Raw genomic sequence first — 24,578 nt, forward strand, 5'->3', positions numbered from 1 at the left:
GGACAGAAGACACCCACCTTTGTGTGTGCTATGAGAATGATTATTTGGATGAGAATGTATCATGGCCTGTTTCTTATTCTCATTTGTAGGTATTGTCGCAAAGTGTGTGTGTGTGTGTGAGAGAGAGAGAGAGAGAGAGAGAGAGAGAGAGAGAGGCTACAGCAGAGTGATCACAGAGACTTCATTATGGGAACGCTTATGCTCCAAAACTCTCTCTCTTTTTCTTTTTAATGCCTCATACCTCACTTTCTGTCTTTCTCTGTCTCTCCCTCTCATTAAATTTTTTGCTCTCTTGATATTTCGTTTAGTCTTTCCCCACAATTGCACTGTAATTCTGTCTAATTTGGTTAGAATATTTTAGGCAGAAAATAATCTTTATGTATTTTCTCTTTGTAAGGCTGCACTGTAATTGTGGAGGTCCACTTTATAATTTTCGGTAATTCAATAATTTGGTCATTTCGATGATTTGATTTTTAACCATTTTTTAATTTTGTCCTGCAGGCAGTGGACTGATAGGGAACTCGTCTGCCTCCTTCATGGGAACGTTTCTGGCCAGCAGTCTGGGATCTCCTCCCTCCCATCCCACCGGACCCCCATCATCCCCCTCTTCTCCACCTTATCGCTCTGGACCTCACTCCACGGCCCCGTCACAGATCTGGTTTCCCCACTCACATGAAGGTGATCTATCTATCTATCTATCTATCTATCTATCTATCTATCTATCTATCTATCTATCTATCTATCTATCTATCTATCTATCTATCTATCTATCTATCTATCTATCTATCTATCTATCTATCTATCTATCTATCTATCTATCTATCTATCTATCTATCATCGTCTGTCTGTCTGTCTGTCTGTCTGTCTGTCTGTCTGTCTGTCTGTCTGTCTGTCTGTCTGTCTGTCTGTCTGTCTGTCTGTCTGTCTGTCTGTCTGTCTGTCTGTCTGTCTGTCTGTCTTGTCTGTCTGTCTTGTCTGTCTGTCTGTCTTGTCTGTCTGTCTGTCTGTCTGTTTATCTGTCGTTCAATCATCTATCTATCTATCTATCTATCTATCTATCTGTCTGTCTGTCTGTCTGTCTGTCTGTCTGTCTGTCTGTCTGTCTGTCTGTCTGTCTATCATTCAATCATCTGTCTCTCAATCTGTCTGTCTGTCGTTCAATCATCTATCTATCTATCTATCTATCTATCTATCTATCTATCTATCTATCTATCTATCTATCTATCTATCTATCTATCTATCTGTCTGTCTGTCTGTCTGTCTGTCTGTCTGTCTGTCTGTCTGTCTGTTTATCTGTCGTTCAATCATCTATCTATCTATCTATCTATCTATCTATCTATCTATCTATCTATCTATCTATCTATCTATCTATCTATCTATCTATCTATCTATCTATCTATCTATCTATCTATCTATCATCTATCTATCTATCATCTATCTATCTATCTATCTCGATCTGTCTGTCTGTCTGTCTTGTCTGTCTGTCTGTCTGTTTATCTGTCGTTCAATCATCTATCTATCTATCTATCTATCTATCTATCTATCTATCTATCTATCTATCTATCTATCTATCTATCTATCTATCTATCTATCTATCTATCTATCTATCATCTATCTATCTATCTATCTCGATCTGTCTGTCTGTCTGTCTGTTGTTCAGTCATTTGTCTCTCTCTCAATCTGTTTCTGTCGTTCTATCTATCTATCTATCTATCTATCTGTCTGTCTGTCTGTCTGTCTGTCTGTCTGTCTGTCTGTCTGTCTGTCTGTCTGTCTGTCTGTCTGTCTGTCTGTCTGTCTGTCTGTCTGTCTGTCTGTCTGTCTGTCTATCATTCAATCATCTGTCTCTCAATCTGTCTGTCTGTCGTTCAATCATCTATCTATCTATCTATCTGTCTGTCTGTCTGTCTGTCTGTCTGTCTGTCTGTCTGTCATTCAATCATCTGTCTCTCTCAATCTATCTCTGTCGTTCAATCATCTATCTATCTATCTATCTATCTATCTGTCTGTCTGTCTGTCTGTCTGTCTGTCTGTCTGTCTGTCTGTCTGTCTGTCTGTCTGTCTGTCTGTCTGTCGTTCAATCATCTGTCTCTCTCTCAATCTGTCTGTCTGTCGTTCAATCATCTGTCTCTCTCAATCTGTCTAGCTGTCTGTTGTTCAATCATCTATCTATCTATCTATCTATCTATCTATCTATCTATCTATCTATCTATCTATCTATCTGTCTATCTGTCTATCTGTCTATCTGTCTATCTATCTGTCTGTCTATCTATCATTCAATCATCTGTCTCTCTCTGTCTGTCTGTCTGTCATTCAATCATCCATCTATCTATCTATCTATCTATTGTTCTGTAATTCTGTCTGTCATTCTGTCTTATTGTTCTATTGTTTTGTCGGTCTGTCTGTCTAACATTGTATATATTGTTCTTAGACCTTATGTCTATCAATACTGTTCTATTCTTCTATACTAGTCTTGTATAAATACCCAGCATGCTTTCTATAGAGGTCATAATCTAAGATGGAAAAAAGCACACTTTAGAGTATGTACAAATATTAGTGTACCGCTTTCATAATTTTTTATATCCAAGCGTAATTGTGTTTTCCCCTTATGTGCACTCCGTGTGCATATATTTGAACTTAGACTGTCCATAACGTGCAATATGTTCTTTTAAACATTTATAGATCTTTATATAAATGTTTATGCCTTTAGTGTGTGTCAGAGTATAGTGTGTATTTGAGTTCACATGCCTGTTCTTTTTAAATAGTATGCACAGCTGAGCACTTGCTATTGGTATTCTCACAGTTTCGTGTACAACCGTGTACAAGTGTATGTGTGTGTATCAGTGCGGGTTAACTGCTCTGTATCTGCGGAGCTCTTGGCAGCTGGCAGAATGGAACAGTAATTGTGGTTGGCAGCGAACACAGTGGTGTTACTGCTGGCACCCAGCGCTACTGTAACTGAATGACTGAACAAATCTACGCGTGCGAGACAGAATGAGAGAGTTAGAGGGAGAGGGAAAAACGTTGTGCCTTAGCCGACCTAGTGCATATTCTGCTGCGCAAAGAGCTTTATATAAACCATCAATAACCCTACAACAATAACACTAATCATAAATATAATGATGATGCTTCTGATTATCACCATAAAAATAATAATAATAAAACTAATAGCAATAATATTAATAACAGAATGCGTCTATAATGATACAAACGGCCCCATCGTGATGATAAGAGCTCATTATCTGAATCAGTCTTTAATTGTGCTTAGCCCCTTGAAGCAACTGATTGGATGGCTCCGTTTCCCCCCCAGCCGTGTCCCTCCACTATCTGCTACATTTGCATAAAAAGCATGTCATCAAAACGAGCCATGCAATTACCCCAGCCCCGTTCCCCTGGAGACGGTCCAGCTACCGATGATGTGACGCCCCACCTGACCCATTAGGCCAGGGGGGTGAAAGGGGGAGGACAGGAGAGAAAAGCGTTAGTTGATTGGATGCAGCGGGATCTCCTGTGCAGTCCGGGAAATTGTTAATTAATATTCATTAACTTTATGAGGATGGTGCTGTAATGTCTGTCGGCAATTTAGTAAATTACCTTAAAAGCAAAAAAAAAAAAAAGGTGTGGAAATGCATTTTGAGCATCATTGTAATGGGATTTCATGGGGAAGTTGGGCTGGTCACAACGGTCATGTGGCCACCTGACTGCCAAGAGACGTTGCAATGTGAGGCTCAACATTAGAGGCTCGCTGTTTTGGGGGATTGATGTGGGGTTTCCTCATCCAGGCCCAGGGGTCTCGTGACCCTTACGGTTAAACCCAACAGCAACGGCCTACTTCCTGCTCAGACAACCGACACTCACACACGGGGTGTGCATCTGTGTGTGGATTTGTGTGGGTACGTGAATGCGGTTTTAACTGAGAGATGCTGATGGTTAGAAGCATCACCACAGGGAGGTGCTGGCTTCCGGACCCTGCTGAGCACGTGTAAGTGTGTGTGTGTGTGTGTGTGTGTGTATGTGTGTGTGTCCTCTCTGCTTTTTGGCCCCTCGGCTCCTCTTTTGGCTATGAACAGTTTGTGGTCAGGCAACACTTTTCAGTGCCTCCATTATCTTCCCCGGTCAGGTGTGTGTCAGTGTGTTTGTGTAAATGAGTGTCTGAGAGAATGTGTGTTTGTAGTCATATCATAGAAATAAGCCAACGATGAGACATGCTGGCTCAACCTAACTGATAACCAGATAACTAAACGCCCAACCGCCCCATGGTCGACAGATCAGCCAGAGGTGCGTGTGTTTTCCAAACAGAAAACACAAGATATGGAGTGGACTCAAACAGTTACACTCCAAATATTCAAAACATGTTTTGTTTTGTTTTTTTCTCATGGAACACAAATAGCTATTTTGCCGATACAAGTTTACGGTACTCTTTTCTATGCAAGTGAAGTATATATAGTACATATAAGCACTATTAAAGTGGCCCGCATGAAGCCTGTGCTATAATATCATAGCTTGTGGCGAACAAACTGAAATTTTAGTTGTTATAGACTTTATGCGCTAGAGAAACAAACAAGCAAGCAGCCATCTTTAGAATTTTGTGTTTGCACTACCGTTTGCGGTATCTCTGTATATTTCTTCGCTGTCGAAGTGGAAGTAGCTGGTGAAGTGGATTTACTTATAGAGTTAATGAGAGTTATCATGAGCATTGTAATGTATGAAACAAATGTCATAATAAATGTCAGTAGACCGGGAACATTTTAAAACGAGCGGTTCATTCATAAATCCGTAAGATCTTACCTTTATGCTGTGGAAATACAAACCGGAAGACATCCAAGTGAAATCGAAAAAATTAATCAAAGTGTCGAAAAAAAGGAAAAAATATAGGGTGGGGACTTGGTTCTGTCCATCAGTTCATTGGAATGCAGTTATAATATTTTAAATGATAAACTGAATTAAAAAAGAAACATGAATGGATGAATCACAATTAGTTCAATAATATGCAGTTAGAAAATAGGGCGAATTTTCATTTCATGTCAATTTGAAGTGGCAGAATTGAGTTGAATTTGAGAACCGAATCCAGTTTCACAAAATTGGATCTTTTAATTGAATCATTTTATCCAGTTTCTCAAAACCAGTATGAATATGTTCATGAATCAGTTTTGTGAAAATACATAAATCAATGAAAAGATCTGACTTAAAATAATGATTCATTTGCAAATCAGTCTGTCATGAACTCTCAAAGGTGGAAGTCAAGACTTTAAGTGAATAACAACTTGCATTTTGGTTTTATTTACTTACAAAGCTATCATATGATTTCAAAAGAGGTGGAATATAGCGCATGGGTTATATGATTTACTTTTATGATACTTTTTTTTTTTTTTTTTTTTTTTTGAAGATATTCATTTTGGAGCTTGACTACCACAATCCCCATTTACTTTCATTATATTGAAAATAATGGCCAGAATATCAAAAATTGATCTTTTTGAGCTCCATGGAAGAAAGAAAATCATACAGTTTAAAATGTCATGGTCCCTTTAATTCTAAGCATGTTTGTCAGAGTGAATTAAGAATTTTAATAGTGCTGTTTTTTATCCATACATGTTTTCCCGTACTATCAACTTAAAAGCAACCTGGACACCTGTTTTCCCATCTGCGTGAACCCTCTGAGGAACATCAGGTTGTGATTGTGCCTGACCAGAGGATGCTTGCGTTTATTCTGTCTCTCTTTCTTTCTTTCACACACACACTCTCACACACATTTGTGCCCTCTAAATCCTCTAAACAAGTGTTGTGTGAGGCATTAACCGCACAACTGAGTGCTTCGCTGGGTGTTAATGTAAAACGCCTGGAGCATGTAGAAGTGAAGTCGAAACAGCAAAAGATTCTAAGAGTTTATACTTTGAGTGTGAGTGAGGGTGTTAGGTAGGTCTGCGTGCTACATTTGTGTGAGAGAGAGAAAGAGAAAAGGAGAGCGAGGGAGTTGGCTCAAAGCAACAGAGAGGGGATCACCTTTGAAGTCCCAGCTGGTGGAGGAAGCCAGGCTTGGCTTGGCACGTTGCATGCAGTGACTGTGAATGTGTGTGTGTGTGTGTGTGTGGAGTGTGTTTAGCCTGGGAAAAGACATGGAGACAGTTTGTATATTTCATAATAAATGAGAGCGTAAGAGGAAAATAATTGGTTACAGTAGCTCATGTACACCCACTCAAATATATGTTCTCCCACACACACACACACACACACACATACACACACTCTGTCCAAATGATTGTTTTTAAAGACTGAATCCAGGAAGCCCCAATCGGCATGTTGCCAGCTGGCCAAACTCCAGTGTCGGGCGCCGAGCCAACACACAGATCTGCCACCCGAGACTCTCTCTCTCTCTCTTTTTTTTTTTCATACGCATATTCTCTTTCTCAGCGTCTCATTGTCCATCTTTCTTTTATCTCTCACTCATTCAATACCTGAGTTCTTTCTCCTTGATGTACTGAACCACTCTTCCTCTACATTAATGCTTTTTGTGTATGTTCCTCTCTATTTTTCACCTTCATCCATTCCTCTTCCCTTTTAAAACTCTTTTTTTCTCCATCATTTGTTGCTTAGAGGTTCTAACACCTTTTCTTACTATTGATTATCGATAACCCATCTTCCTTCATTACCTTTTTTTCTTCTGCTTCTCTTTTTTTATTATTTGTTTTTCTTTTTATATAAAACCTTCCTGACTCAAAATTTAGATGCACTATTATGAAAAAAGTATCACAGTTTCCACTAAAATATTAAGCAGCACAACTGTTTTCAACTTCATTAATAATAAATTATTCTTGAGCAGCAAATCAGCATATTAGAATAATTTCTTGAGGATTAATGTTAATGGCTGCTGAAAATTCAGGTTTGCCATTACAGGAATAAATGACATTTTAAAATAGATGATAAAATAGAAAACATGTATTTTAAATGCCTGATCAAGTTAAAAATCAGTTCAGTTTTTTAAAATGCACTTAAGGATTGCTTCAGTTTTACTATGTGATCCTTTAGGCTAATGAACTATATTACTTGCTTACTTGTGTTTACTATTATATAAAAAATAATTTTAACTATTTATTGAACATCGTCGTTGAACATTGCTGTTCTGCCGTTTCATTAAAGCAATAAGCCACCTGAGGGTATTCGTTACAGTGGTTTTACCACAGATTTTTGAAGTGAATCGGCCTTGTGTGGCTTATTGCATCCTTTTTCTTGCAGCCAGCCACAGTGGCCACATTCTGCAGCCGTTGATTCAGCACATCTCGCAATTAACAGAGCTGACAAGTTCCCCTCCCCTCCTCCTCCTCTTCCCCTTTCTGTTCTGCTTTCTCCTCCCTCCGCTGCCTGCTTCATTCTGTCGCTTCGCTCAAATTAGTGCGATAGATTTGTACGTTTGCATCAGTTTTTCTTCTTCTTTTTTTTCATATTGTACTGCTTTCTCTCAATATCAGTTTCAACAACAACTTTTATTAGCAAAACAAAATGTGTATGGCAAAAATAAAATATAGCAATATTTTGTAGTGTTTAGAAAACTAAAGTTAAATACATTTTAGAGAAAAATTAACAAAAATTTTTAGTAACACTTTACTTAAAGCCTTTATGTATAATGCGTTATAAAGGTATCATTATAATGCATTATATATTTTCATAAATAATTGTAACCAAGGTTAAAATGCATTATAATATTCACAGATTCATTGTTACATTTCCTTGTTTTAATGCATTCTACTTTCTAAATGTGTATTATAATGTATTATAACTGTGGTAACAATTATTCATGAGTATTATAAATTGCATTATGAGGCATAATTAATGCATTAAAAATAGTTTTATAATGCATTATAAAAAAAGGCTTTAAGTAAAGTGTTACCAAATTTACTTTTAATGAACAATTATGAAGTAATATAAAGGAATAGATTATAAAGATGACAAATATTAAATATCTAGTTAAAAGAAATATGTAAGTAATTGTAATAATGTAGTTGGAATAATGTACAGTAACAGAGGCACGCATCTCTTTTTTTCCCCATTTGTTAGGAATCTTTGTTCACATATATATGATTAGAGGGCTGTGTGTGTCTCTATTGTCCTCTTCCAGTATGGACGCATGACATGCAGTGGGTTTTGCACTGTACATGGATGTTGAGTTTGTCATGCAAATGACAGGCTGTAATCTGATACGCTTTATTGAACCCTGCATGTAAAGGTATATGATTGTGTCTTGGGTGCCGATGGAGCTGATATTGACTTACGCTTATAGCACTTCTTAATGATTGGAACAGATTGACTTTTTAATTTTATTTTATTTTATTTAAATTTATTACTAGTACTTTTTCTGCCACTGATTTAGTTGTTTATATTAAACCGTCCTAGCAATAAAGTATTTTGAATTTTAAATTTGACAAAAAGTTCAAATTAGAAGTATTAAGAGAGAAAGAAAGAGGTATGGAGTGGCAGTGAATAATTTGTTTATAATTTCTCATAGACTAAAGAGAAAATTACCTCCATAAAAGAAACATTGGCGCTCAGCTCACCCGGGTTAATGTTTTTGTATATATGATTGAATAGGTAGTTCTGTGTAGCTCCATTTCTTCTCTATTGCTCTTTTACTCTCTCTCTCTCTCTCTCTTACACACACACACACACACACACACACACACACACACACACACACACACACACACACACACACACACACACACACACACACACACACACACACACACACACACACACACACACACACACACACACACACACACACACACACACGACACACCACAGATCCTCTTTGACTTTGTTTGGGATACTGTCCAACACTCCCCACCTGTACTTTTCACTGCTTCTCAGTCTTACAGAACAAAAACAGTGTCTTGGCTTCTGAGCCCAATCTCAGTTTGATCTGGCACACTGAGCTCCTGTGGCTCCATCATTCTTCATTTAGATGAATACAGTTTTCATTCATACTGGGGAACTGTAGTTTACAATAAGTGTGTTTGATTAGTTATGTGTGTGTGTCTCGTCACTCTAGCCTGTAATGGTCTGTGCTGGACTGCATTTATTGCTCATCATTAGAGTGTGATTGCTTTCAGACTGCCGTGCCGCTCTGCTCTAATTGTTGGCATTTAAATTAATTGTGGAACGGAGGGATTGTGGTGATTGTTGCCTCCTCTTCTCTTCTCCCCCCTAGTCTGGCCTCAACTATGATGGTCTGCTCTTGTCTGGTCTGTTCAGTTCCCATTTCCTTTTTATCTCCTTTTCGTCTCCTTTTTGAGACTACCGTTCAAAAGTTTGGGGTCAGTAAGTTTGTTTTGTTGTTGTTGTTTGTTTGTTTTTTTAAAGAAATTAATAGTTTTATTTAGCAAACATGCCTTAAATTAATTAAAAGTGACATTATAAGATTTCTACATTGTTGCAAAAAGTTGAACTAACTATTCACTAAGGAATCCAGGAAAAACAAGAAATCACTGTTCCAAAAAAAAAAAACCAGCACTTTTTTAACATTGATAAGAATAAGAAATTTTTCTTGAGCACCAAATCAGCATAAAAGAATGATTTCTGAAGATCATTTGACACTGAAGACTGGAGTGATGGCTACTGCATTTTACTGTATTGTATTTTTGTTCAATTAATATTGCACTTTCAATTTCTATTTCTCTGTCCCTCATCTTAGTGCATGTTCACGGTAATTTGTGCGCCTCTCTGTATCTGCGCATGCTGCAGAACTGTATATGTGTGTGTGCTCTGCGTAAATGTGTGTCGATAAAATTAAAATTCTGTGGCTGTAGGAAACAGGTGCAGCCAGAAGGCCTGATATTACACATCTGGACTCCCTTGTGATGTCACTGTCAGCAGGACGCTCCACTGGTGTCAATTAGTAGAAGAGGCAGGAAAGGGGGAGATCGCCTTCTCTGCTCCTTTGTCTCTCAATCGCTCTTTCTCTCTTCCAGACACACTCACACACGTACCTACACAGACACTTACGGCCTGTCTTTCTCATAATCTGCCTCTTGAAATGATATGCTCTGTCTCTATCACACTCCCTCGTTCACATCTCTCTTTCTCGCTTTCACCCTCTTGCTCGTTATTGACATATGTGTTACACAAAGGTTTAATTCATGCCCCAAATGTCTGTTACTATAATGAAATTCTTAAAGGTTCGGGAGGTGTGCATTCATCAGTTCCACCAATCACAAAACGGTCAGTCAAGGCTGGTTTATGCTGGTTAATGCTACAGCAGCATAGTCAAGCTAGTTACCAAACCAATTTTAGTGATGCACCAAAATTAAAATTCTGGTCCATACTGATAATTTTTTTTCACGTTATGGCTGATAACCCATAAAGAGCTGTTTAAATTTTCTATAAATAAATTAATTAATTAAAAAAAAAAAAAAAAAAAAAAAACGTAAAAAAAATGGATATTCATTTTGAAATTTGCTAAATCTTACATTATTAAATGTTATTAAATTATTTGTGTTTGTAAAGATTCCTTTTAAGAGAGTGTTAGATGACGCAAAGGTAATCTAAAGTAAAAGAGCATACAAAACTAAATATCCAATATTGACTGTTACTGATAAAAAGTCTCTAATATTGGCTAATGATTGATATGGTACCAATAAAACCTGCACATTCATCTGTCTTTTTCCAGAGTTCCCTATTGTGTCAGGACTGATGGGGTCACGACAGTGTGTTGGTTTTGTAGGCTATGGGACAATGGCTCTGTGGAATGCTGAGGATGAGTATTATGGACTGCTGTTTACTTTGGCCCCGGACCGTTAAACTTTTAACTGCATCCAATTAAACAGTGTGCAAGGACAGGGTGTCTCAAGCAAATACATGCATAGAGGAACACACACTCAAAAAGACACCGGGATACTCTCCCCTCACATGGAGTACCATTTCACTGACAGACAGAAACACACTCACACATACACTCACACACATCACAGATGGCTATAATAGCTCTGTGTTGTGGGCGGCTTAAGCATGTGACCCTTGTGTGCCTGGCCATTGACCTCTGCTGGTCTGTGGTTGGGTTTCAGCCATGTGCTTAGTTTACACATAAATACACCCCACTGTAGCCTTCACTATCTCAGGACACAGTTCAGTGTCCTTGAAGAACGGAGTCAGAGACAGAGTCAAGCTGAGCGGCCATTTACCTCTCTCTGAACCAGTAGGATGTGTGTGCATAACTGTTAAAAGAGCGTCTTGTATTGGTTTGTGTCTTTGTGTTTCTATATAAATATGAACATACATGTAACTACTTGAATACACCTCTTCTATGAGTGTCTTTTTTAATTTTCAGATTGTAAAATGTCATGTGGTGCGACTCCCCAAAAACTTAATAATTTGTGATATTTTTAAAAAAGTACTTTTTACCTTGAAAATAGTGATTTTGGCTGTAATTTTAAATAATTATAAACAGAAGTTCTAAAAGCTCTTGTTTAGATAAGCAACTCATAAATGTCGAGTAAAGAACTGAACTTGTTTGTGCAGGGGTTTCTGGGAAAGGTTGTACCATGCTGTAGGGCTTCATGAACCTGTGTCCAGCCACAGCAAAAGGCCAAAACTGTCACTCTCTTTTGTTACATTTGTTTATCCTGACAATGTTCTCTCCCCTCTCTCCTTTCTCTCTCTCAGCCCCAGGGTATCCCCGCTTTTCAGGGAGTCTAGCCCCCACCTTCCTGTCCATGAGCCCCCTCGATCACCATGGCAACAGCAGCGTACTCTATGGACAGCACCGTTTCTATGACACTCAGAAAGGTGAGTGAGGTTCAATTTCTCCTGTCAAGCAACAGTAAACCGTTTATGTAAAAGTATTTGTCTAAATTTCTTTCTTTTCTAAGATTTCTATCTACGAAGCCTCCCGTCGCAGCCCCACCTTCTCTCCACCAATCACAGCCTCCCACCATTATCTAGGACCGCTCCCACCCACCCGTTGGACTCCTGCAGTCGTGAGAGGGAACCTGGGAGCACAGCTTCCCAGAAGAGCTCCAAAGAGACGGGTGTAGCGGAGCGAAGAGTAGTACCCGGAGGAAAAGAGAAAGAAAAGAGTAAACAAGAGTCCAAGCATGATCGTCATCATCATGGTCCTCCCACCCTTCACCACCACCACCACCACCAGCACCATCCACAACACCACCCCCAAGGCCTAGAAGACGATTTCCGGCACAAAGATGACCCCAAGCACCTTAGCTCCTGCCTGCTTAGCACCAAGACCCAGAACGGCTCTGATCCAGGGGCCACAACCAGGGGCTCCCTACCCAGTTGTGTGGGGCCCGGGGCATCAAGTCTGGGGACTGGCCGGCAGACAAGCGGAGACGGTCATTGTTGCAAGGAGGGGGTTAGTGGAGAAATGCGAATTAGTGAGCCTTCAGACTGTCTTCGCCACAGTGCCATGCTGGGCCATGCCCACCCAGTGCCCTACTCCATGCCCCCTCCCTTGGGCCTAGGCTCTGCCGTGGGAGCATCCTGGCTGCACCCAAGTCATCCGCACCATCATCATCCTCATCATCCCCACCCAGATCTCTTCTGCCCACCACCCCCTGCTCCACTAACCATGCCCACTGCTCAGGAAAAGAGCCTTGGCAGGGACTCTGAGGTGACAGGGCCTACATTTGTGCCCTCTGTGGGGCCACTGGGAGACAAAACCAGTGGACCATTCCAGCTAGGGAACCCTCACTGTCGAGGTGTGGGAGGTGGGATGGTCGGGGGTGGTGCAGGGAAAGAAATGAAAACTCCTGAGAGGAGTAGCAGTGGAAGTCGAACAGCTACCCTACTGCCTCCTCCGAGTAGCTGCCAAAGAAAATCTTCCCAGCAGCAACACGCATATGGCAAAGCAGACAAGAGCCCAGACTGGCCCCCGGGCCCCCATTCACGCACAAACGAGGTTCAGCACAGTCAGAATCAGCATCCCCACTCAGCTCGTTCATGTAGTTTGGACAGCAGTGAAGAATCTGATGCCTTCCGTCCCTCTCTGCCACAGGGGACGAAGGGTGGCCACCAAGCTAAGAGTAGCATTTATGCCAGCACTCCACCTTTCCGGGACTGTTCCCACTCAGGTCCGTCGAACAGGGCGTCATCCGAAGGTAAAGGTGCAACAGAGATTGAGTGTACACTTCAGAGGAACAGTCAGAGAGTTGCACGGATACGTCATCAGCAGCACAGTAACAGGGCTAGCACTGGTGGACAGGGTCCAGAGTTGGAGCCTAGCAACAGCGCACAAGACAAGAAGAAGATGGACTTGGAGTCGGCGTCACAGGGATACGGCGGGCATCAGACCAGCACTCATCCCTCCTGGGAGGTGCGAGGACACCCGGCTCGGCCGGATGAAGAACCGCACAAGGCTTACAACTCTCTGGGTGCTGCTTCCCAGACTTCACGTGGGGACCAAGGTCCTCTTCTCCCTCTAACCGCCACACAGGAGGCCACACTGGGCCCCCAGGGACCTGAAAGCAATGCCATGAGTAGTCTGATGAAGTACAGCAGCCAGCAACCACTGCTGTTCTCTCAGAAGAGCCCGTTTGGTGGCTTGGGGTGCATCAAGCAGGGGGCAGTAACTGGGGAGAGGAGCGAGAGGAATGAGAGAAGTGACAAAAGTGGAAGTGGTTCGAGCTGTGCTCTACAAGAGGTGAAGCAGACCCTGCCCCCTAGGAGAGCCTCGTCATCTGGGGAGAACGAGCGCTCGGAGCGGGTGGGCAAGGACTCAGGGGAAGCTCAGGGGGAGGGAGAGGTGCGACAGCCCCCTGTAGGGATAGCGGTGGCTGTTGCCAGGCAGAGAGAGCCCCCGTGCCGCCTGCCAGACGGGCATCCCACCCACAGCCACCATAGCAGAGTGATGCCCAGCATGAAGGGTAAGCGACTCTCGACAGGAGGTCTTGTGTGTGTGTGTGCAAGTGTGTGTTCTAAAAAGCTATATATAATTTTTCAGTTTGCTGGACAAACTTTTGCAAACTTCACATGCAAAACACAAACTTGTGATTAAAGGAATGGTCACAAATAAGATTTTTTTGGTTATTAATCCAAACTACTTGTCATCCCTTGATCTTTAGTAGATGTAACCTTGCCAGTGTTTTTTAGGTGTTACGGTGACTGTTAAATTGCTCTTATGTCTTCATTAGGACACAGTGCACAATATCTTCTCAGATAAACACATGCCAATATTGTATGAATGTAGGATGACAATTAGTAGCCACCTGTTTAAAATGCTGAATATCTATTAACCAGTCGCAACACTTTGGTTGTGTCTGATACCTGAAAATGCATCTTTCTAAGGCAGCATAAAAAGGCATGCCTGACAAGCTAGACATGTCGGAATGCAATAAATGTATTTTTCATTGCCTGTGATATCTCACTTCAGAAGGTGATCTTAAAAAATTACCTTAAAAAGGTGTTTTTGAGTCAATGACCACTGGACAACAAGGCAGGTAGTTGCCTTTGGTTTTAGACACAGCAACTGAGACTTTTGCCACAGGACAGTCTTAGGTTTTTTCATCAGTGGTGGGTGTTCAGATTGTGGTGCTGAACTGTTTTGTGTTAGGTGTTGGACGCCCAATGTACCCGCTGGAGCGGGAGATGGATGAAGACAGGAAAAGAGTCTGTGAGGAACAGCTTGGACTGCCTCCATTCGACAGAGAGCGAGAACTCCTCCTCAGGTACGGTTTTAAGTCATATGATGTTTCCAAAGATCAACCTGCAGAGTTAGCATACTACAGTGTAGTTTTACTGCCTAAGAAAGTAACATTGTGCCATTATGATGGCCTTCCCTCAGGGAAAACAAAGACAGAGTTGAGTTTGCCAGGATCCACCCCTCCAGTAGTTGCCATGGAGATTTGACCTCACACCTTATTGTGCCAGGCGGTAGCCAATTAGGCACTGAGCCATCTGCTCACGCCCACCCCGCCCATCATCACTGGATGCCTCGGACAGGAAGTCCCTCCCTCTGGATGGGTCACTCTTATGGTAAGCAAATGCCATCTGTTTTTACTCTTTTGATGATATTAGATTACAATATACTTCATGGTCTTGTTGAATTTCTGCATGTGTTGTTTAATTAGTTTTACCCTACTAAATAATCAATGAATTGCCCATTAGTATTGAAACTTGAGCTTAAATCATTATTTCATCATTAAGCAGTTTTCCATGTCTCTGTTCAGGTCTCAGTCATGCAGCATTGCACCAGAACTTGACCCCAGGCTTCTCAGCAACCATGCCCAGCCCCTTGCAGCCAGTCTTGCCCCTGCCTCAGGACCCCTCCACCGCCCTAGTGGTATTGCCTACCGAGCCAGCGGCCCACCCTGCTGCCCATCACCTTGGTATATTTCTCAAAATTACTGATATTTTATATATCCCAGGAATTGCATTTTTTAATAGTTTGAGTAGTTTTTTTTTATTTTTATTAGAATTGTTGTGAATAGTTCATAAAGGGATAAATGACACAAAAATGAACCTTACCTTGTTCCAAGCCCATATGACTGACTTTTTTCCATGGAACACAAAAGCTGATTTTTGAAGAATCTTCACACAGCTTTTTTCCTCCATACAATGATCAAATAATAACTAAAATAAATAGAAATTTCATGTTTGGGTGAACTTTTCCTTTGACACCAAGACAGTTACAGCAATTTAATCCGCAACCAGTCTGTCCACTTGTTTTGTTCCAGAATTCTACACTGAATTCCTTCCCCTTGGGTCTAATGTCCCTTCCCCCTCTGCACAGTTCCATCTCATCCCCTTCTGCCCTTGTATCATTCTGTAATCATTATTGTGAAACGCTTCACTAAGCCAAGCAGGCATTTACAGCACATTGTAGTATGGACTTAATGGGAACAGTTTCACAAGCGGCCCTAATGCACACTCTGAATGCGCAAAGTGGAATTATTCAAACTGTTTAAACAAATTATCATTTCAAGTAGATAGCTTGCGTATTTGACTTTGAGTGTGTATTGGGGGGGAAGGGGGCGTATGCATAGATAAGCATGTGCGAGTGAGAGAAATGGAGATCTAAAGTCACTGTGTGGGTGTACGTTTCAGGGTCTGTTGGTTTAGATTAAATTTGTATGAATACGTTGTTCGCATGGCAGCAGAATTGGCCCAGGTGGGCTTTTAGGAGTTTGTCTCCTTTGCGTCAATGTGTGGAACCTGAGAAGGCGAGGGGTACAGGGAAAAATAACAATTTAGGGATCAAAATGTTTTGTTTGTTTAACACAGTGAAACATCTCTTTAGTACTTTTTTTACTACATTAGTAAAAAAAAAATGTTTTACTACATTATTTTTTAAAATGTATTGGTCAATGTCAAATGTCACCTAATGCTCACTTAAAATTTATCTTTAAAAGCACTAATAATTTAATAACATGGTTAAATGTAATAAATATTAATAATTCATATTTTACACTTATATTTAAAGGGTTAGGTCACACAAAAATGAAAATTCTGTCATTAATTACTCACCTACATGTCATTCCAAACTTGTAAGACCTTCGTTTATCTTTGGAACACAAATTAAGATATTTTTGATGAAATCTGAGAGCTCTCTGTCTCCTCCATAGACCGCAATTTAATTACTACTTTCAAGGCCCAGAAAGATAACTAAAGACATCATTAAAATAGTCCACTTGACTACAGTGGTTCAAGCTTAATTTTATGAAGCAACGAGAATACTTTTTGTGCACAAAAACAAAACAAAAATAATGACTTTATTCAACAATTTCTTCTCTTCTGTGTCATTCTCCTATGCTGTTTACGCTCAGCGCTTCCAGGTTCTACATCAGAACGCTGAATTTTAACACATTCCTACTCTACCTGAACACTTGGTTACTTTAAACCAAAGCAATATTTAGGGATTAGCTCATGCCGGCAGTTTGTGCCATTCTCTGGTACACCATGCTGCCTGAGCAAAGCTAGGATATGGTATACTTAGCATGTCTTTAATGGTTTTAAACTGTATTGCACTGTGCCTTGTCATGCCATGCTGTGTTTGGCTGTGCTATCGTGTCTGCACAGTTCTGGCATTGTGCTTTGATTTGTTGTGCATCTCTGTATGTCTTTTTGCCCTATTATACTGTGCCTTGCCGTGCGGCGCATCATTTCGTGGCTTTTTGCTGTATTGTGCTGTGCTCTGCTGTCCTGTGCTGTGCGCCTCTGTTCGGCATTCCTCCTCCCCACACTGGCTGTGAAATTTAATTAGCTCTCTGCTCCTTAGCGTCACACTCCCCTTTCCGCAACAAAGAAGGGAAGTGCATCCATTGGATCCCTCCCTAGGGAAACATAACCCTGTCCCAGTAATCTTTCCCAAACAAAGGTCCTTGCCATACATCAAGGAAGGAGGGGCGGAGAATATGCAGCATGCAAAACCGAATGGCTGAAAGAAAAACATATTGTGTTGAAATTTCTGTGGGCTGTGGCTCAAGGCTGAGACTAAGTGCTTTGCACAGCTGCGCTTCATCCCTCTACACTCTCTCCCTCACTCTCCCCCTTCCTCCGTCCTTCCTATCTGATCAGCTTGTTTCAGAAATGACTGACTCCTTTCGTATCCTGTTCGCTTAGTGATTAAACAGCACAAAAGTGCATCTTTGAAATGCCTAGTCACATGTAGGCAGACTTTGACTTGTAGCATGAAGTCTGATCCACATTTCAGCTTGTCTAGTTAAAGGGATAATTCACACAAAAATGATCATTCTGGCATAATTTACTCATGCTTGTTCAATATACAGCTATGGAAAAAATTGAGAGACCACTCCAAGTTCAGAAATCAATGTTAAGTGGTCTCTTAATTTTTTCCATAGCTGTATATATATATATATATTTATTTTTTCCTCCATTTAATGAAAGTCAGTGGGGTTTTTCTTTGTATTTCTTCTAAATATCTTTGTCTTCAACAAAAGACAGTAATACTGGTTTGGAACAACATGAGGGTGAGTAAATGACAGAATTTTATTTATTGGGTGAACTATTGCTTTAACTTGATATTAAGTTCCAAGATTTGATTTGAATAACCTGGCAAACATTACCAAATCCAGTGATTTATTTCATCCTCGCTCATTGTATCAACCCAGTATCTTGTAAACACAACTTTGTTTCCAGTTAATTAGTGTCAGTCAGTCATATTGGAACTGGCTATTTTAGATAGCAGTTGCTGTTTTTGTATGCAGTATGCATCAGGTGGCCAGTGGGTGTTGCCTTCTGAGGCCGAGACAACGGGTGACCTTAACGCTTCCATGTCTGTCTCCTTTCCTCAAGAGTTTGTCTCTGGGTATAACATCTGTGCTCCTTTTTAAGGCCAACACCCATAACCTAACCCTTATTACAGGCATAATAACCCAACCCAAGCTCTTGTGAATGAGTGAGCCATTTGGGAGTAGACCCTTCTTGCCCGTTCTCAGCAGGCTGTCAGGAAGGTCTTGTCAGAGGAGCCACATTCATGTGACAGTTTGAGACAGCAGCGCTGAATCGTCTTGACTGGCACTGCGGCATGCGCGAGCCAGAGATCAGGCAAGTGTGGCTGGTGAGCTCACTGGTGACCGTCGTTTTGCGTTAATCCGCTGTGGTATGGCCAGGCTAACGGTGAGTGCGAGGGACAGACTATGTAAAAAGGAAGCAGTTTGCATTTTCTCCCTGCCCATGGATTGAGTGTGTTACATGATTAGGAAAGAAATGTGGAAATGTGAGGGGATTTTGTCCCTGTGGACGGAGGATGACTTTTGGAAAGAAAAAAAAAAGAGTGTGGAAGAAAAGAGGGACGGAAAAGGAGTGGAACCTTATAGCCGTAAATCAATAGGCCTTCAGAGCGATAACTGAGACTTGCCTTGAGGCAAAAGAAAAACCTTTGTTCATTCTTTTCTCATTTCTTTCTCTTCTCTCTCGCTCTCTGTAGATGTAATGGAGCAGCAGGGACTGTGGCCCCCTGTTTATGGAGCCCGAGGGCCCGCCTCACACATGCAGCATCCCGCTGTCTATTCCCGCACCCAGTTTCTACGACAACAGGAACTCTATGCGCTGCAGCAACATCAGCACCAGCAGCACCGAGCGGTACAGGCAATGGAGCTGGCGCACAGACACAGTCACTCACAGGTAATACATGAAGGAGAAAGCACACATACATGTGGTTAGCCACGTTTCCTCATACCACTCAAGGTGATTCCCCAACAGCTATTTTTCTACTGAAGCCCCACATTTTCAGCAGGCCTACCCAGGGCGCCCGAGGTTATGAAAAGCCTGCTATTCCTGCTCTCAGAAATTCATAGCAGTTATAGCCAAAGAACGACCAACTTTCTATTTCAAAGTGCATTTAAATGTTGGAAGATTTGAAAGAGTGGGATTCTTCTCAGGAACGGGGCAGGATTTAGACTTTTATCTCACTGCTTTTGAACAAAGAAGCAGAGCAGAATGCAAGTGAACAGTGGATCATTAGTACCCATTGTACTGCGTCCCTGGTGCATGTCGTTACGCAAGAAACCTGAGATGACTGAATCATAACTAGTTCCATGTTAGTATCCTTTTACCACTATAAATGCATTTCAGTTGTGAGAAAACTGGAAATAATGTTGCTGTAGTGTTCTGTGTTATGTAGTCTCTGAAGTCTGTTTGTATTTCCTGTGTTTCTGCAGAGGAAACCTGAGGATCCCCCCATCGATCTGGTTGAGGGATCGTCTGAGCACCGCACGCCCAAGCACACTAAGCCTTTCTCCGTTGGCCCCTCCGCTAAACCTCCCCCCTCCTCCTCGTCCCCAGGGGGCTGCGCCTCTCGTCTTTCACCCTGCTGTCGCTCGCCCGCCCCGCGGTCCCACCTCAAGAGTACGCCCTGCACGCCCTGCCCTGAGCCCAGCCCGGCCGTGGCTGCCCCTCGTTCCCCAGCGCTCAGCCCCCACGCAACCCCCCACCACCTGCCAAAACCTGCAGAGTCCCAGGATAAGAGGGGTGAGGGCCAGCCGCCACAGGACTACCCTCAGTCGCTGGAGCCTGGTGAGTGGAAAAATGGCAGCATTCATGTTTATTTCAGTAGGATATATATTCAGTGAACGCATTTAGTGTACTCACAGAAACAAACATGCATTGTGAGGATTTTACCAGTAGATGGGTGCTATTGTGAACGTGTGGCAGAGTGTAGTAACAATATGAAAAGTGTAAACTTGGCTCATTAATATTAATTAGGTATCATAATGTTTGCACAACTCATTTACTGAAAGGCAGATGCTAGTAAGTTAGCGTTAACCAAAATAGCTGAGACTGCCACTTTTGGGATAATTCTGCTTGGTCTTAAAGGGTTAGGGTTAGTCCGTAACTTTTTTTGTTAAAAATGATCCAAAATAAATGATTGAGTAATTACATAACCAATCAGTGTTCAACTCTATCTCCTTACCTTAGCTCGATTCACAACGGTAAGTTTGTAATAATGTTTTAAATAATCTGACTGGTACTGCTAGGATTTTGCTGGAAATACAATTTTGCTGACATTAAGTCTTTGTGTCATTACATCATGTCTGTAAACAGAGCCACACATAGCTGTACCTCAGAACATTAGATTAACCCGTGCTGAGGAGCCATGCCGATCCACAACACATGGATGATAATTCCGCAAATCACTGCAATTGCAGGTTTCAAACAGAGATGGCGACAAAGAGGAAAACTTATGGACTGCAACTTTAACATATAAAAATTAATTATTGCACACATCAGTTATGGTAAATGGAAGCTCAAACGTGCTTGCTTGACCTGCAAGCAGCAATGAGGTTCATTCTTGTGTGTTACGGTTGAGCTTCTGTTTATGTTCGCTGATATCATTGGTATCATATATAGCATTGGCTGATATAAGCCAATTATAGACAAATTATCAAGGGACCCCCATTTATTTCTAATTGGCCTAGCTATTAGAAATAGATTTTCCATAGTAAACTAGTATTTTGTAAGTTATATTTTCCATTTAACTCTTATGAAGTATAAATAAAAACAATTAGAAATCTTTTAGAACATGAAACAGAACACATGCTAACATGGGTCAGACAATAAAAAGGCAGTGGACTGGTTTGTTTGGAGTATAACCCAGTCTGAAAAAAGGGGTAAATGGAATAAAGCATAGAATAAAAGCCAAAATAATGCTTGCTACTAAGGCGCTTCCTATTCCAATGCCCTCGAATTTGAGTCAGAAAAAAACGACTAGAGTAAAGAGACTGGAACATTTCATTTCATTCTCAAGGTTAGGGTCTTGCCATTGCGTCTGGCTCCACAAACCCCTGGGGGAGAGGGAGTGAAGTGAAGGAGAGAAGGGAAAAAAAAAAGAAGAGAAGAGATGGCCGAGTAGAAAAAAGACCACGGCCACAGGGACAGTCAACAGAAGAGAGAGATATTTTGCCACAGATAAGATACATAGAGCCTTTGAAGGACTTGTTGCCCTTTGATTACTGAAGACAATCAGCCTGTTAATATGAATGGAAGTATAAGCGCTGACTTTTCACTTTGTGTTTGTGTCTTTGCACCATTGTATCCATTTCTGACACATTTGTATGTGCAAGAAAGCGTAGACTCCATGGGGAGTGGCTTGCCGTACGGGGTAGGTGTGAGAGAGACAGACAGAAAACAGTAGGGAGGTCAGTGAGACAGCAGACAGGGCCTCTCTTATCCTTCAGAGGTCCTTGAGTGCTGGCTGGCGGAGGGATACGCATTCATCTGGCGGATGGATACCATCAATAACGCAGCGCTGAGGTGACAGGGCTGGCTGTGCAATCACACCCAGACACCATGCTGTCATCAATATACCCGGCTATGCTGCAGATCTCATATAGACACACACACACACTCACTCTTTCATGCACGCAGCGTTCCCTGCGCAATCGTTTTCACTCGCGTGGCGGACGAGACGAATACACACTCTCACTTAAAGACTAATTTATACACAAACATTCTTCCGTGCACTCTTTCTCTCTCTTGCACACACTGCATCCATAACAACTTGAACATAATTCAATATTCATGGAAAATTCGCTCATGCCTGCGCCATAGCCTTTATGGCGCCGGCTCCATTATGTGTTTGAGTTATACTAGATAAACGCAGCGAATGGTACACACTGTCGCTAATGCTTCTGTATACAGCATATATATCACCCCTCTCTGCACTTCAGCGGCAGGGGGCCGTGCCCCTTAACTGACAAGGTCATATTGTGATGTGTATTACAAATGAATGGTAATGGGTTGCTGGTTCGCTGTGCGCTGAAGTGTGTTTCAGGAGCAGTTAAATCTTTATGCTTGTAATAGAGTGACTTCAAACAAGGTTGAGGAGCCCAAACTAACATCAGTGTTTATGGAAACACTCAATCAGTTTTATTCCCATTTTTTCCTGTAGATCTCCCTCCTGGCTACACTTACCCCGCCATCGCCATGGGTTACAAGGGTGGCCCCTCGCCTCAAGAAGTCCAATTGGCTGAGCATGCCAACTTGGAGGCGGAGCAAGCGGAACCTGCAGAACCTGCACCTCAGCCCCACCCCCTTTCTCCCAAAGGGGAGGAGCCTGTTTGCCACACTGGTGTTGGCTCTCCTACTCGAATGTCCCAGAAAGTAGAGGATGTAGCGGAGGAGGGTGGAGTGATAGAAACAGACGGACAGGTGGATGAAGGACAGGTGGATGCCAGTCTCTCGCAAACTTCCCTTTGCCCCGTTACTGACTCTACAATAGTGGACGCCCATCTGGACAAGGCAACCATGATCCCCAATAGCCAGACTAGTGGAATGGAGAGTCCAGCACCAGCTGAAGACAACAAGAAGCAGGATGAGGAGCTACAAGACCCTGTCCAGATTTCTGTGACCACCACCCAGGATTCGCAGTCTGTGGAACCTACCGAGCACGACACAGAGAGGGCCGCTGAGGATGAGTGCATGTCACCCACTAACTCTCCCTCGCCACCTTTCTCCCCTTGCCCCGTGCCCTCTGCCCTGGGCAATCAATACCCTGGGAGCTGCATTTGGAGCCTGGAGCTACTCATCGCAGCAGCACTGTGTGCCACACGAGATGCCCGTATGACGGCCCCTGTACCTGTGTCTGGGAATGCAGTGGCCCCTAATTATGGCATAGAGTTACTGAGTGAACTGGCAGAGCTGGAGCGATCCCAACAGCAGAGCAACAACACGGGAGAGAATGGAGGTAAGGATGAACATACACATGTGCCCACCAATATTCAGATTACCATTTGATCAGTTTGGGTTTTTCAATGGCAGATTGGTAAATTCTTACTCTGCTTTCATTCTGTGAGCAAAATTTACAATTTTTAGGGGAGTCAACTTTTGCAAAGGAATTTTTATAGGGTTTTGGCTAGCAACATTGAGGTTCATGAATGAGATCCAAAAATTCCCTATAGAAATTATTCTATAAAAGAACAAAAAGTGATTGAATGGTCAATAGTTGTTAACAGGCAAACAGTTTCTGATCATGAGAATCTATTTACTGCTGTTGATTCTTTTCCTGTGGTAACTGTTTTAATACCTAAAACATTGTGTGTCATTGTGATATCATGTTGAAGTTGCAATGTAACAGAAGTAGTGACAGATCTTTCCTTCTGTATTGTGATGTATATCCGAGTGAAATGTAGGACGGGGACTTATATCTATTGGTTGTTAATGATGGAGGCAGATCTGAGTGTGAGCTTGCAGTCAGCTGTAAGAAAAAGGTGGGGCTAAAGCAGACAAAATGATTGGAGAGGTCGGCATACATCACCAGAGAGAAACCTGTCGTTTCACAAGAAGATTGAGTTATTAGACTTTCATTAAAAATTACACATGTTCAAAAAATGAAATATATGTAAGGATGAATAATTCGCATTAAGATCACTAATATGCATTTAATAAATAGGAAGGGTGAATTTTAATTGCATGTTGCATGTAAGCTGGTAGGCTTAACATTTTGCTTGCTAACTTTTGTGGCTATTGAAACGTGTTCAAAAACAGCAAAAAAAAACAAAACAAAACACAAAAAGCCATAGATGACATTGATTATTTCCACTTTTATGTGTGCGAGTTCCTCTCCCCGTAACTTGGACTATTCAATTGTGTTGAAATATACTTGCATCAAAAAAGACCTTTTTAAGTAGGTACTTAAGAGTACTTTTAAAACCTTACCAAACTTTTATTTGGAGAGTCCTTGTTTATTCGCACCCCAATCTCATTTGGTTACATCTTTCCCAATGTACACCATCACCACATCAACTCCCACAGTTTCAGAAGACCTTGTAACATTTCCAGCACCAACAGGTTTCCAAAAGGTAGTTAAAAAGCCAGAGAAATGGCTGTTCTGTTCCGTTTTTCTTATCACAATAGAAAGCATGCCCAGTCACACACATGATTTAATTCCTCATCAGTGATTTGCATGAGTGGTCTTGTAGTGCTGTGATACAGGCAGCAGGGGAAGACCACGACGGAGGCTTTCATTTTGTTGTTTTTTTCTCTCCTCACAAAAAGAGGTGCAAAAAATAGGGTTTTCAGTCCAGCCAGATCTCCAGGCTTTGTGTGAAGGAAAGATAACAAAGCCCCCCCCCCATACCACCATGCCGACAATACGTGCAGAGACACACCGAAATACACAC

General features: G+C 41.7%; 1 protein-coding gene across 9 annotated transcripts in view; it reads left to right on the forward strand.

Annotated features, from left to right (window-relative positions):
• bahcc1b (BAH domain and coiled-coil containing 1b) overlaps positions 1 to 24,578 on the forward strand; it is a 112,583-nt gene that overhangs the window by 59,793 nt on the left and 28,212 nt on the right. For all 9 annotated transcript variants that reach the window (XM_067369026.1, XM_067369025.1, XM_067369023.1 and 6 more), the window contains 9 exons: positions 502 to 678; positions 11,653 to 11,775; positions 11,859 to 13,865; positions 14,552 to 14,666; positions 14,783 to 14,973; positions 15,168 to 15,326; positions 18,887 to 19,083; positions 19,620 to 19,974; positions 22,349 to 23,143. In XM_067369026.1, the coding sequence (XP_067225127.1) occupies positions 502 to 678; positions 11,653 to 11,775; positions 11,859 to 13,865; positions 14,552 to 14,666; positions 14,783 to 14,973; positions 15,168 to 15,326; positions 18,887 to 19,083; positions 19,620 to 19,974; positions 22,349 to 23,143 (4,119 nt within the window). The remainder of the gene's footprint in view (positions 1 to 501; positions 679 to 11,652; positions 11,776 to 11,858; positions 13,866 to 14,551; positions 14,667 to 14,782; positions 14,974 to 15,167; positions 15,327 to 18,886; positions 19,084 to 19,619; positions 19,975 to 22,348; positions 23,144 to 24,578) is intronic.

Source organism: Chanodichthys erythropterus, chromosome 19 (genome assembly GCF_024489055.1).
Source record: "Chanodichthys erythropterus isolate Z2021 chromosome 19, ASM2448905v1, whole genome shotgun sequence".
Taxonomy (NCBI): Eukaryota; Metazoa; Chordata; class Actinopteri; order Cypriniformes; family Xenocyprididae; genus Chanodichthys; species Chanodichthys erythropterus.